The following is a 13,600-nucleotide window of genomic DNA, read 5'->3' as shown; positions in this document are numbered from 1 at the left end:
TCAAACAACAATGAATTTCTGTGTGGAAAAAAGCTACTACAATAGGAGTTAAAAGTTATCACCTTACTGTTTATCAATGTATCTTTCTTATCCTCTAGTAAAAGTTACCATTTATGAATTGGGCATAATATTGATCACTCACTGCTCCCTGTGAAGAACACATTAAACTGCTTTCTCTAGCAAAACCAGACTGTTTTTGGATGCTGCCGGATAACAAATAGCTGAGTGGAATTAGTGTTCTGTTTGCTTCTGCCCAGCCTGCAGAGTGGGATGAACCTGCAGATTTGCTTTGTCAACGATAGCGGCAGTGATAAGGACAGCGATGCTGATGACAGCAAGACTGAAACCAGCCTGGACACCCCCTTGTCTCCCATGGTGAGTCTCCAAGCTGCCACTGAGGTTCAGAGTGTGCTTTCCTGGTCACTTAGCTTCTTTTCTATTGTTGATCAGGAACAAACATTGCAGAGATTTAAAAACAGATGTCTCATGACATTTCTTAACATGTGAAGTGTGAAAGTCACTCATTCGTGTCTGATTCTTGCAACCCCATGGACTGTATGTAGTCTACCAGGCTCCTCTGTCCATGGAATTTTCCAGACGAGAATACAAGAGTGGGAAGCCATTCCTTTCTCCAGGGGATCTTCCTGTCTCCTGCACTGCAGGAGATTCTTTATTGCCTGAGCCATTGGGGAAGCCCTTCTTAACATGAGATGCTCCTAAAATTTGAGTGATTGAAAACTTAAAACTGTGATCTGAGGATACTTAAGTTCTGTTAAAGTTAGCAACTACTTTCGTATTAAATCATCAAGAAAATCACATAGGCCCTAAAAATTATAAAAGAAAATATGCTATAAAAAGGAATGAAATGGTGCCATTTGCAGAGACCTGGATAGACCTAGAGACTGTCATAAGACTGAATTAGTCAGAAAGAGAAAAACAAATATCATTTGTTATATTATTAACACATAATGTGGAATCTAGAAAAATGGTATAGATTATCTTATTGCAACACAGAAGTAGAGACACAGATGTAGAGAACATCTGGATGCTGGAGGGGAAAGGAGAAAGGGGGTGATGAATTGGGAGATTGGGATTGATATATATACACTACTAGCTGTAAAGTAGATAACTAATGAGAACCTACTGTACAGCACAAGGAACTTTACTCAGTGCTCTATGGTGACCTAAATGGAAAGGAAATCCAAAAAAGAGGGGATATATGTAAACATATCGTTGATTCACTTTGCTATAGGGCAGAAACTAACACAATATTGTAAAGCAACTATATGCCAATAAAAGTTAATTTAATGCGGTAAATAAAAAAATAGAAAATGTGCTAGATACCATTCCTTCCCCACTGGTCTTAGAAATATGAGCATAGACTAGCAGTGGACACATTTTAAAATACCACTCAGAGAAACCCGAAAGATAATGTGGGTTAAGCATTGCTTACTTTTCCTTGCGGGGTTTCCCTGGTGGCTCAGCGGTAAAGGGTCCGCTTGCCAAGCTGGAGACAAAGGTCAGATGTCTGGGTCGGGAAGATCCCCTGGAGAAGGAAATGACAACCCACTCCAGTATTCTTGCCCATGGATGGAGAAGACTGGCGGGCTACAGCCCATGGTGTCGCAACGAGTGGGACTCGACTTAGCAACTAAACAACACTTTTCCTTGCACACTTATATAAAAGATGGCTTGATGATCCTGAGTGCTTGTTCCTGAATTTCTTTACTCTCTGGGAGCTCTATCCAGCACCTTTCTTATCGAAGACCAACTAACAGGAAACTGTGTTAGTTGTTAAGTACAGTGCCACATGAGAACTTCTTTGGATAGCTGAGATCCTGTCCACTTGGGGAGTAACACACCACCTTAGCTCTGGGTGAAATATTTTGCTGTAGTCTGTTCACTTCAAGAAAGTTTTGAGAGTAAGAAAGAAAAGTCTCAAGTTTGTTATAAATATATATTTTCCCTATTATTAATTATGTTACTTTTTATGCTAAAATCAGCCTTTTATTGATACTACGGAGATAAACTACCTTTGAAAATGTTACTTGCTAAAAAAGAGGAGTGTATGTGTATATATATATATATATACACACACACACATACATATAACTGATTCACTTTGCTGTACAGCAAAAATTAATACCACATTGTAAAGGAACTATATGCCAATAAAAATTAGTTTAAAAGTTAAAAAATAATTATATTGCTGCTACTGCTACTGCTGCTAAGTCGCTTCCGTCGTGTCCAACTCTGTGCGACCCCAGAGACGGCAGCCCACCAGGCTCCCCCGTCCCTGGGATTCTCCAGGCAAGAACACTGGAGTGGGTTGCCATTTCCTTCTCCAGTGCATGAAAATGAAAAGTGAAAGTGAAGTTGCTCGTCGTGTAGGACTCCCAGCTACCCCATGGACTGCAGCCCACCAGGCTCCTCCATCCATGGGATTTTCCAGGCAAGAGTACTGGAGTGGGTTGCCATTGCCTTCTCCAATTATATTGAAATACAATTATTAAATATAAAGTAGCAAATAAATAAATGCAAAAAAATAATATGCAAAGAACTTAGAACAATGCTAGCACATTGTTTCCATTAAATGCTGTGTGCTAAGCTGTTTCCGTCCTGTCCAACTCTTTTTGACCCCCTGGACTGTACCCCTCCAGGCTCCTCTGTTCATGGGATTCTCCAGGCAAGCATACTGGAGTGGGTTGCCATGCTGTCCTCCAGGGGAATCTCCTGACCCATTAAATGCTAATGGTAAATAAATAATCATTCAATAAAAGTTATTTGTGATTGGTACAGATCAAATCAAGAGTTGAGTTGTGTTGATGGAGCGGACTCTTGGCCGCTCTGAGAGAGGGCTCAGGGAAGGCTATAGTCCATCTCCAAAGGTGGTACCCAGCACACAAAGCTCAGGTGCTGCTTTTTTTCCCTTCGCAGAGCAAACAGAGCTCTTCCTATTCAGATAGAGACACTACTGAAGAAGAATCCGAATCCCTGGATGACATGGATTTCCTCACAAGGCAAAAGAAATTGCAAGCCGAAGCCAAAATGGCCCTTGCCATGGCCAAACCAATGGCCAAAATGCAAGTAGAAGTGGAAAAACAGAATAGGAAAAAGTCTCCCGTCGCTGATCTCGTAAGCAGCAAGCGCTGAAACGCAACTGACTGGGGGCTTGCATGCCGTGGTTGGCTGGCGAGTGTTGGCTGCAAAAGGTTGAGGCTGTCTCAGTCCTTTCCCAGAGTTATGCAAACTTGGGTTTCTAGAAGGCACTGTGTAAAACGTCATTGAGAAATATTTAAGTCTGTTTCTTTTTCCTTCCTACTGTATCACAGAAGGATGCATAAGCTACAGATTTCACAAACGTAAACTTTGCTCCCCATTCATATCTACTCTGTTTTCGGGGCAGTATTAGCTGTTGTGAGAATATTTTAATTCCTTTAAAGCAGTCTCAGTTTAAGAACCCATTGCTGTGGCAAACTCACTATTGCTTTAACTCTTTGTTCCTACTGTTTAGTGAAGACAGTATGATAGAGTGGACAAAGGTCCTGACCTTTGGAGCTTAAGACGAGCCCTGCCATCCATCTACTGTGGGGCTCTGGGCAAGTCTCAGTTTTCTCATCTGCAAAATGGGGATAATAATAACACCTGTGTCAGAGCATGATTGTGAGAATTCAGTGGAAAAAGTGTTCAAAGCACTTGGCACAGTGCTTGTAGCATGCTATAAATTAATAAATAATGGATCATAATAATTTAATCTATGTAACTGATACTGCTTGAGCTCCCTGGTAATTCATTTGTGGATCTAATTATTGACTCTAAGTTGTAGACCATTCCAAAGGCATTTGATTTGAGTAGTGTCCCATTATGATGCTGATAACATTTGAGAATGTGTGATGTGTGAATGGAGGGCCTTGCATTGGAAAAGTCAGACAGGGAAAGCTTTTCAGTGAGGACCCTGAAGTGGGTGAATGAAGGTGGGTTTTTTAGGAGAAAACTCGGTCCTGTATTCAGTGTGCTTACTGCTCTGCTCTCATCTGTTTCTTCCCTTTGTGTCTTCAGCTGCCACACTTGCCTCATATAAGTGAATGCTTGATGAAAAGAAGTTTAAAGCCCACTGACCTGAGAGACATGACTCTTGGGCAGCTACAAGTGATAGTCAATGATCTCCATTCCCAGATAGAAAGTAAGTGTGAGACACTCTGGCAAATGGGATATGATTGTTAAATATCATGGGATATCACGTTTCCTTGGGGCCCTCTTTGCCCTTGCAAGGAAAGGAAGAGAATCGACGCTCTCTTTTTTCCTTTGATTTGTGACTATAAAATGTTGAGAAACTTTAAGACTTTTTCAAGATTCACAGAGATTAAGGGTCCTTTTTATTCATCTGAAATCCCCAGCTTTTAGCACAGTGCCTGGCATATAGTTGGCTTACAACACCTGTTTGTAGAATACAATTTAGTAGGTCCAGGTCTTTTATTATATTTATATATATTTGTATATGTATTATACGAATACAATTATATGCTCAGCTTTATTTGTATGTACATTTATTTTAGCTCATCAGATCCAAAACAGCTTATGTTGTGGGACTTCAGGTGGAAAGTGTATAGGACTGATAGGTGAAAATTATAGGGTGAGAAGGAGTGGGCCTTTTACCCCCAGAGTAAAGAAGGACCTCTACCGGAAATGTGCTGGGAGTTGTGGTGAGTGAGTGGCATTCACTCAGCTGGTTGTGCAGAGAAGAGCACGTGCTGGGCCAGTAACAGAGAGAGCTCAATCACTGGGGCATCTTGCTGAGTCCAGATGAACTCTCGAGCACTCCAGCCTTGAAACAAATGAGTCCATAAAGTCCATTGCTGATAGATTAAAACCACCTAAAAGACATGCCAACCCAATGCAAACCAACTATAAAAAAGCATTTGGGAACCAAGTGGGGAAATTTGAACACTGACTAAATGTTTTATTAAAGATGTATTGACTTATTCAGGTACAATAAAGGCATTATGGTTATGTTAATTTTTTTAAAAAGCCCTGTCTTTAGAGATGCATACTGAAGCATTTATGTATGAAACAATAGGATGTCTGAAACTCACTTTAAAATGACCTCACTGGAGAAGGGGAGAAAGGTCAGTTACAACTGGCCAGGAGCTGATTATTTTTGAAGCTGATTGGATGCATAGGGCAAGGGGATTCATTAAACAAGTCTCTTTGCTTTTGTATCACTTTGAAAATGTCCATAATAAAAAATTTTAAACTTCATAATAGAAAAGACATTCCATGCACTATGCCAGTATAGAAAGCTGCCCTAAGAACTCACTAGAAAAATAAAATGCGCAGTGGCAATTTAATACCTTCAGTATTTTGGGGAGGTGGGGCAATCACACCAGGCAGCATGAGGGATCTTAGTTCCCCGAGGGATCACTCACAGCCACAGCAGTGCAAGCACAGAGTCTTAACTTCTTAACCCAATACCTTCAGTATTTTAAAATCAAAAGAAAAGATTCACATTTTAATTAGGAAACCATAGATTCATAGGATTTTTTTTGAAGTTCTACTACATTTTCATTTTCATTGAGAATAAATTACTAGGAGTATTTTTCTTTCAAGGATTTAAAAGGCTTTCTGATCTCTTACCATCGAAATAGCTTCCTTAGACTTTTAAATAATAACATTGCCAGCTAGTCCTTTTCAGGAGTACAGGAAGTTTTAGATTTCTTTGTATGATTTTTTTTCCTCCTTTTTAAAATTGGAAACAAATCTGAACTAAAGGCAGGTAAATGCATCATTTCAGGTCTGAATCCAGCGTTTTCACGGAGGACCTTGCTGAGTACCCTCTTCCTTTCTTTTGTTGCTGGGCCTAGAGCTCTTGCCAAATGAATGCTCTCCCCACATGTGCATGTGTTCAGACCCAGAAGCTTTTGTTCTAAGTCAGTATGAGGGGAAAAAGCAAGAAGCAGCCCCGGGCTTGTTTATATTTTCCAATGGCAGAAGCCAGATTAACCCAGTGCACAGATTTCAGGAAGACTAGCCATGTTTCCATCTATTTTATTCCCAGTATAAATCCTAAGGAGTCTTTTCCTCAGCACCTGTTGTCTGGAGACCAGGGGTTATTTCTTCAGGTCCTTCGTATTTCATTCTCCCACATCTTTAGATATTACTCTTTCTTCGAACAGCCTGCACGTTGAGCTGCTCCTCCTTGTGGCCCCAGGTAACCTTGGAGCATCCTCGGGCCCCTCCCTCTCCAGCTGGGCATCTTATGTGGTGCCCGTCAGGTGTGGCGGCCCCTCCAGCTCTCAGTGTGGCTGGAGCCCCCTGAAGATGAACAGTGGAAAACTCAACGTGCCCCAGACTTTTACACTCACGTATCTTCAAAATAAAACCCCGCTTCTTCTAACGAGCTACTTTCCTAACAGCTAACCACTTCTTTTCCCACTTTAATGTGAATGTAACTGGATTTACTTCATACTCCTTTTCTTCCAACACTTCTGTAAGTAGGCAAACTAGTACTCTCAAATGGGTGACTTCTCCTGAGCTTCTGAGAAACTAATGAGAACCCTAACATTTCAGCAAAAATACTTTCTTCCTGTGTTTAGCTGTTTGTATATATGTGTGTGTGTATATGGTACACATACAGTGGTCCATACGTAGTTTCATATCCTGACTTTGTTGCAGCTTTATCTATTTCTATTGCTCTCCTTCCTTTGCCCCAGGCTTGAATGAAGAGCTGGTCCAGCTGCTCCTTATCCGAGATGAGCTGCACACGGAGCAGGACGCCATGCTGGTGGACATCGAGGACTTGACCAGGTCAGTGGGGCCTCACCCTTCCCAAAAGGAAAGAAGCCCGGGATGATTAGAAGCTTAAGAATTAAGGCAGGAGTGAGGTGGTGCTAGTGGTAAAGAAACTGCCTACCAGCACGGGAGATGAGGGTTTGATCCCTGGGTCGGGAAGATCCCCTGGGGAGTTGTCCCTAAGCCCTTCCATGCTGGCATGTTTCCAGCACATGGTGGGTGCCCCCAAGTGGCACTTGCTGTTATCTGACCCAACTCCTGATGACATCTGCCATGCCCAGAAGGCAAGGACCCTGGCATCTTTCCACAGCACCAGTACCACCAGATTGCTCTCACCATGGGGAGACTCCAAGACTTGGGTTTCTAGCTGAGCCTGGCTCCAGGCCCCCTCTCTGTAAAGAGGTGAAGAATGCCTCCTTCCCTGGGGAATAGGGAAACTAGACTAATGCTGGTCAAGATCTTGCATTTCTTTGTCATTTTCTTTGTGGAAACGCCTCTCACAATAAGTATGTGAAGTGCATTAAAAAACTGTGAGCATTCCTACAGTCTTATGACACCTTTTCTGAGTCAGTTTATAGGAAGTCTTTAAGCCGCAAGGCAACAATTACTATTAATCCCAGAAATGGTATTCAGAGAGTAGAGGCTCCCAAAGAAAGAAAGAAAACTGCTTGTCACAATAACATAAGGAATTAACCATGTGATCCAGAACTATCCAAGGGAAGCTTGGCAACATATGTAGTGACAGTGCTCTCAGCATTCAACCACAGGGACCTCTTCTCTGTGTGAGACACTGCGTAAAATATTTTCCCAAATGCAATGTTATAAAAATAGCTCAGGTAGCAAAATAAAGGCTACAGAACTATGTTTAAAGTTTGTTTTTCAAGACCTATGGGCAGCACTCTGTTTTGTATGCTTTGGATGTTATTGCCATTGCTCCTAACAAAAACAAACAAACAAAAAACCAGAAGGTCTTCTCCTACCTTCTTAGCATGTTTGCCTACATCTGAAATAGGGTACCACTCAAATATTGTTACTGCCCCCTACAGATATATTCAGGCACTGCACCAGCAATTGTAAGACACCTCCCTTTTTGTTAGGCTAAGAACTTTGCATATAGGGGTTAAGATTATGGGAAATCAGGGGCTTCCCTTGTGGCCCACGGGTAAAGAAATCCACCTGCCAATTCAGGAGACAGGGGTTCAATCCCTGGTCCAGGAGCTTTAGAGCAACTTAGCCGCTGAGCCACATCTGTTGAGCCTCTGCTCTAGAGCCTGTGAGCCGCAATTACTGCAGACCAGTGCCCTAGAGCCCGTGCTCCATAATAAGAGAAGCCACATGGTGAGAATCCCACACAAGGCAACTAAAGAGTGACCCCTGCTCCCCACAACTAGAGAAAAGCACATGCAGTAACAAAAGACCCAGCACAGCTAATAAATAAATAAAATTATTAAAAAAAAAAGATTATGGGAAATCAGTAGTAAACTGTACAAGGACATGCACCTTCTGAAAAATACGTAAACTCTTTCATCAGTTCTGTGACTTGCCAGTGGTAACAGAGGGCAGTTTCTCTGTCCCTCAGAGCAGTGCTGGCATTCCTTGGTGCAAGGAAGACATTCAGAGGCCCCACCCTCTCCTCGGAATGCTCAGCTGTTACCTGGGTCTGCAGTGTTCTGTGTTTACTCTGCAGATGGTATGATCACGGGAGACAGGAGGGCAGAACCATGGGGTTTAGAGGAGAGGAGTCACTTATTTAAAGGTGTTGGAGGAACCCTTGAAACAAGAGCAGGTGGGGAGTAGTTCCTATGTCCATTTCTGGCTGCAAAAATATAATTTGCTCATGGAGCTGGGCAGGGGGGTGGGGGTGGAATCTACATATACTTCAACTTCCCCAAAGGTGGCCATGCCAGAATGTTGCAGCCAGATCCCAGAGACTGAGAGCATGGCTACCAGGAAGCCCTGCTCACCTGCTCCCTTTACCTGTCCAGCTCCTACCATTCAGGTGTCAGTTCAGGTCCATGGTTCTCAATTTCAGTTGCACATTGGAATCACCTGGGGAGCTTTTAAAATATTGATGCCTGGGTCTCACTGCCAGAGGTTCTGATTTAACTATTCTGTGAGACAGGGACTTCTCTGCGAGACAGGGACTTCTGTGCATTAGAAGTTTTTTAAAGCTTTCCTGATGACTCCAATACAGGAGTCATCAGGAAAGCCTAATTCGAAAACCACAGGTTTAGATACTTCTTTGAAGTAGTGCTCCCTGAACCCCCAAGACTGGCCTAGGACCCTCTTTGTGCTTCTGGCAGCACAGCATTCCTCCCAAGTGGGGCCTAATCATATTGTGTTACATTTGTTTGCTGTCTCTCCCAGCCTGGCTGTGTTGTTGTTCAGTTGCTATGTCATGTCCAACTCTTTGCGACTCCATAGACTGCAGTACACCAGGCTTCCCTGACCTCTACTGTCTCCCGGAGCTTGCTCAAACTCATGTCCTTTGACTCCATGATGCCATCCAACCATCTCATCCTCTGTCGCCCCCTTGTGCTCCTGCCTTCAATCTTTCCCAGCATCAGGGTCTTTTCCAGTGAGTCGGTTCTTCACATCAGGTGGCCAAAGTATTAGATCTTCAGCTTCAGACACAATGTTTATTTTCACTCATTTCAGAGTCCTCAGAGCCTAAGACAGGGGCTGCCAAACACATAGTAAGTCCTCAAAAGTGATTGTTGATGTAAAGGAGTTCTTGTAGGGCTTGCTGCTGCTACTGCTGCTGCTAAGTTGTGTCAATCGTGTCCGACTCTGTGCGACCCCATAGATGGCAGCCCACCAGGCTCCCCCGTCCCTGGGATTCTCCAGGCAAGAACACTGGAGTGGGTTGCCATTTCCTTCTTGTAGGGCTAGAGTGAAATTAATTCTACTAAAGACTTTCATATAAATAGTTGATGAGAACCTTTTAGTTTTATAAACTGAAACTCTTTCCCTCCTTTGTCTAAAATTTTAATGAAATTCACCCTTGTATGTGTCTCAGAAATAACACCCAACTCTCAATATTTTCTGAAGCTATTCCCTATCTGTTCTTTCCTTGTCTCTCAGAAAACCTCGTGTTGTAGGTTTGCACAACACACTCACACAAAGAGATACATATTTAAAGCTGCTATAAGAACCATAATTTAATTAGCTACATGGAATCTTAGCCACTGGGTATCAAAATATTTCTTGAGCTGAATTTGTTCAAGTGAGGCCCATGAGCTACTTTATGAAAATAATCAAGATTCTTCTACACACATAAAAAAGATGATCTGCTAAAAGGCATGATTTTTCTTGGGGATACAGTGCTATTGTTATCTTTTTTCCCTAGTCCCTTTAGTGTTCGGTGAATATCAGAATATTATTTGTGGGCTGCTGCATGTGGCAAGGGCATGACTGTCACTTCCCTTTTCTGAAAATATTTGTGGTTTTCTTCCCTGTGCCATAGATGTGAAACATTCTGCATCATTAACACCAGTGAGTTACACTTGATGTCACTGACTACCCAAGTCAAGGCAGTGCACAGAAATTGCCCCCGAACCTTTGATTACAGCTGGAAAGCACAGCATTAGATAACTTTTCTCTTGCCCAATTTTTAATTTCCTAAGATCCTCCTTCAAAACATTTGTTTCTTACAACCTTCAAACCCTACCACTCTCCCAGAAGACGTTTGGTTAGTGCCTATTTGAGTGATGTCAGCAGCTTGGCCATTCCCCTGTCTCCAACTCCACTGGCCAGCTGCTGGGTTGGCCTGCCTTTGGGCTCACAGGCCATGATAGGACTTGATGAGTAAGAAAGTTTACCCAGCCCTGTCCCCACCCTCACTGACACAATCATGCCCTTAGGACTAATTGAGGGGAGGAAGAGTATCAAATATGGGAAATCTTTGCATCCACCAAAGCCTATCATTTGTTCTAAAGACATTACTATCCTTTGTAAGAATGATATTGGATTATTGTATTATTAACAGGGGCCTTGTTAATACTTAAATTTGCATCTTTGTGCATATTTAGATAAAGTAGTCGTGCAGTTAACTTTCTGTCACAATAGCTTGTTCTGACTTTTTCGCTTAGCACTTATTTTCTGTCTGCTGTCTCCTTGTTTGTTGTCCGTTCCTTTCTTGTCTGTTTCCATTGAAATATATGCCCCTTGAGAACAAAGAGTTCATTGTCTGCTCACCACCAAATCCCCATCACCAGAAGCAGTGTGCCTGGCACAGAGAAGACCATATTAAACATTTGCTGAATAAATTATCCTAGTTAATTTTCCCTTTTCGTTTTTAAACACAACACTTTTCTTCTCAAAGAAAAATGGCATCTACACGTCTCAGGCTAATCCAGTGACTTACTAGATAAAAGGAATCATACATAGAATGTAAAAATTGAAGGGAATTCCCTGGCAGTCTAGTGGTTAGGACTCCACCCTTTCACTGCTGAGGGCACAGCTTCAGTCCCTGGTGGGACATCTAAGATCCATCACCATCCAAAGTTAGGGACTTCCCTGGTGGTCCAGTGGTTAAAACCGTGCTCCCAATGCAGGGGGGGCCCGGGTTCAATTCCTGGTCAGATCCTGCATGCCAGGCAGCTTGGCCATGAAAAAAAATCAAAAGAAGGCACATTCATTTCAATTAAGTACTGTTTCTTTTTTTTTCTTCTCTCTTTTTTTGAATTGAGTACTGTTTCTTGATTCCCGTGATTTCACTACGGAGGATGTTTCAGCTGCCAGTGGAAAAGTAGTTTGGATCTTCCTCCTCAGCGCTAAATAACGCGTTATTCATTCCACAGACATGCCGAGAGCCAACAGAAGCACCTGGCCGAGAAAATGCCTGCAAAGTGAAAAGAAGCCATCCAACCAGAGGACAAGCTAGACCTTCTTTTGCTTCTGTGGTTGTAAAAATGCTGTTGCTAAAGGTGGCACAGAAACAAGTATCAGTGTTAGTCATTGATAATGTCTGAAGCTTAACGTCCAGTGATTGGCCTTTGCTTCTTAATTTATTTTAATTTTTTTACTGTGCCACTCAATATCAGGCATTTTAATAAAATATTGTTACAAAAAAATGTATAGTACTTACACCACCACAAGTCATGGTTAATCAAAGAGGGTAGTTTTAACTTTATTTTTATTTGTTTAGAGATTATGAGTTGGAGCAGTATTTTACCATTGACTGCTGTCATTCTTCACTGTAGTTTTAAAGAAGAACTGTAAATGACGGTGCTATCCAAGTCAAAAAATACATGCCTGCCTCGTAGTGAAGTTGTAGCTCTCCGTAATATGTATATTTTAATCAGTTTTCAACATTTTGTGAATGTTGACTACCTGAAGTTCATTTTTAGATGTGCTATTAACATTCTGTTGGATTCAGAGGGTTCCTTAAAAGTTTTATGTATAAATATGTAAAATAAAGATTAAAACTTTGTTTCATAGGATATGTCTTTTTGCTCACTAGCAAGCCCTGGCTATATATGTCTGTCTTCACTCTTCCTCAACTGAAATCCCGCACTGGGAAGCCTTTATCAGTGAAAAACAAAGGGCTCCAGAGAACAGGCAGTGCAGGGAATTGCCAGGAAGATTGTGGAGTGTTGGGAGCCTGTGTGTGAGTGTGAGTGTGTGAGTGTGTATGTGTGTGTGTGTGGTCCAAAGAAGGCAATATCAACAACATCAGAGCCAGCACGTTCGTCCCTGCTTAAAGTTATCAGTTGTAATTTCAACACTTGTGGCTCAATGGTAAAGAACCTGCCTGCCAGTGCAGGAGACAAGAGATGTGGGTGTGATCCCTGGGTCAGGAAGATCCCCTGGAGAAGGAAATGGCAACCCTCTCCAGTTCTTGCCTGCAGAATCCCGTGGACAGAGGAGCCTCTCGGGCTGTAGATCATGGGGTCGCAAAGAATCAGACACTACTGAAGCAACTAACACATACACACGATTTAATAGCTGCTGGACTTGTCAGAGCCAATGGCTGCATCCAAACCGCATTTGCCGCATGAACAAAAGACACCTATATTTACACTTTTCCCAAGGCTAACTGGTGCCATTTTTCACATTTTGATCACTTCTTTTGGCCACGTGAAGAAAAATGCCAAGTCTAACGCAATTACAGAGTGTTCCTCAGTAGGTAGAAAGTTTCAGTGGCTCCGACAGTAAAGAATTTGCCTGCAGTGCAGGAGACCCAGGTTCGATCCCTGAGTTGGGAAGATCCCCTGGAGGAGGAGATGGCTACTCGCTCCAATATTCTTGCGTGGAGAATTTTATGGACAGAGGAGCCTGGCGGACTACAGTCCAAAAGGTCACAAAGTGTCAGACACAGCTAAGCGACTAACACACTTCAGAAAATCAATGTCATCAACGAATGTCCATGTAGGTATTAGAGAATCATAAACTAAAGCAGAGATGAGCAGTCAGCATTCCAGAACCACCCACAGACCACCTGTTTTCACTATAAGGTCCATGATATAATCCAAAGATAGAAGGTTAATCCACTGTTTCCGTTTTCCTTTTTTAAAAATATTCTGATAAGTATTAAGTAATTCAGAGTTGCCAGGTTTCAGAGCCTTCTTATTTATTAAAATAGGCCATCTTACATTGAAACACTCATCATTTCTTTGTGGGCCTCAATCAGATTATTTTCATTTGGAATAAAAAAATAATGCAGCCCATAATTATATTTGGTTTTTGAGAGTTGACTGTTGAGTGGAGCAGAGTGCTCACCACTGGGCTGGCGGGTGGAGCCCCAAGTCCTCCCTTCGTCAAGGTCTCTACTAAGCCCCAAAGCCCTGCACTGGCTGTCAGCACTCCC

General features: G+C 42.4%; 1 protein-coding gene across 6 annotated transcripts in view; it reads left to right on the top strand.

Moving 5' to 3' along the window:
* Nucleotides 1-12,230, top strand: part of SCHIP1 (schwannomin interacting protein 1) — a 179,303-nt gene extending 167,073 nt beyond the window's left edge. For all 6 annotated transcript variants that reach the window (XM_070374090.1, XM_070374070.1, XM_070374085.1 and 3 more), the window contains 5 exons: nucleotides 258-375; nucleotides 2,938-3,135; nucleotides 4,060-4,183; nucleotides 6,711-6,804; nucleotides 11,592-12,230. In XM_070374090.1, the coding sequence (XP_070230191.1) occupies nucleotides 258-375; nucleotides 2,938-3,135; nucleotides 4,060-4,183; nucleotides 6,711-6,804; nucleotides 11,592-11,643 (586 nt within the window). In that variant the 3' untranslated portion in view covers nucleotides 11,644-12,230. The remainder of the gene's footprint in view (nucleotides 1-257; nucleotides 376-2,937; nucleotides 3,136-4,059; nucleotides 4,184-6,710; nucleotides 6,805-11,591) is intronic.
* The last annotated feature ends 1,370 nt before the right edge of the window (nucleotides 12,231-13,600 follow it).

This window comes from Bos mutus, chromosome 1, assembly GCF_027580195.1.
Source record: "Bos mutus isolate GX-2022 chromosome 1, NWIPB_WYAK_1.1, whole genome shotgun sequence".
NCBI lineage: Eukaryota > Metazoa > Chordata > Mammalia > Artiodactyla > Bovidae > Bos > Bos mutus.
This window is presented reverse-complemented; position numbering and strand designations above follow the sequence as displayed.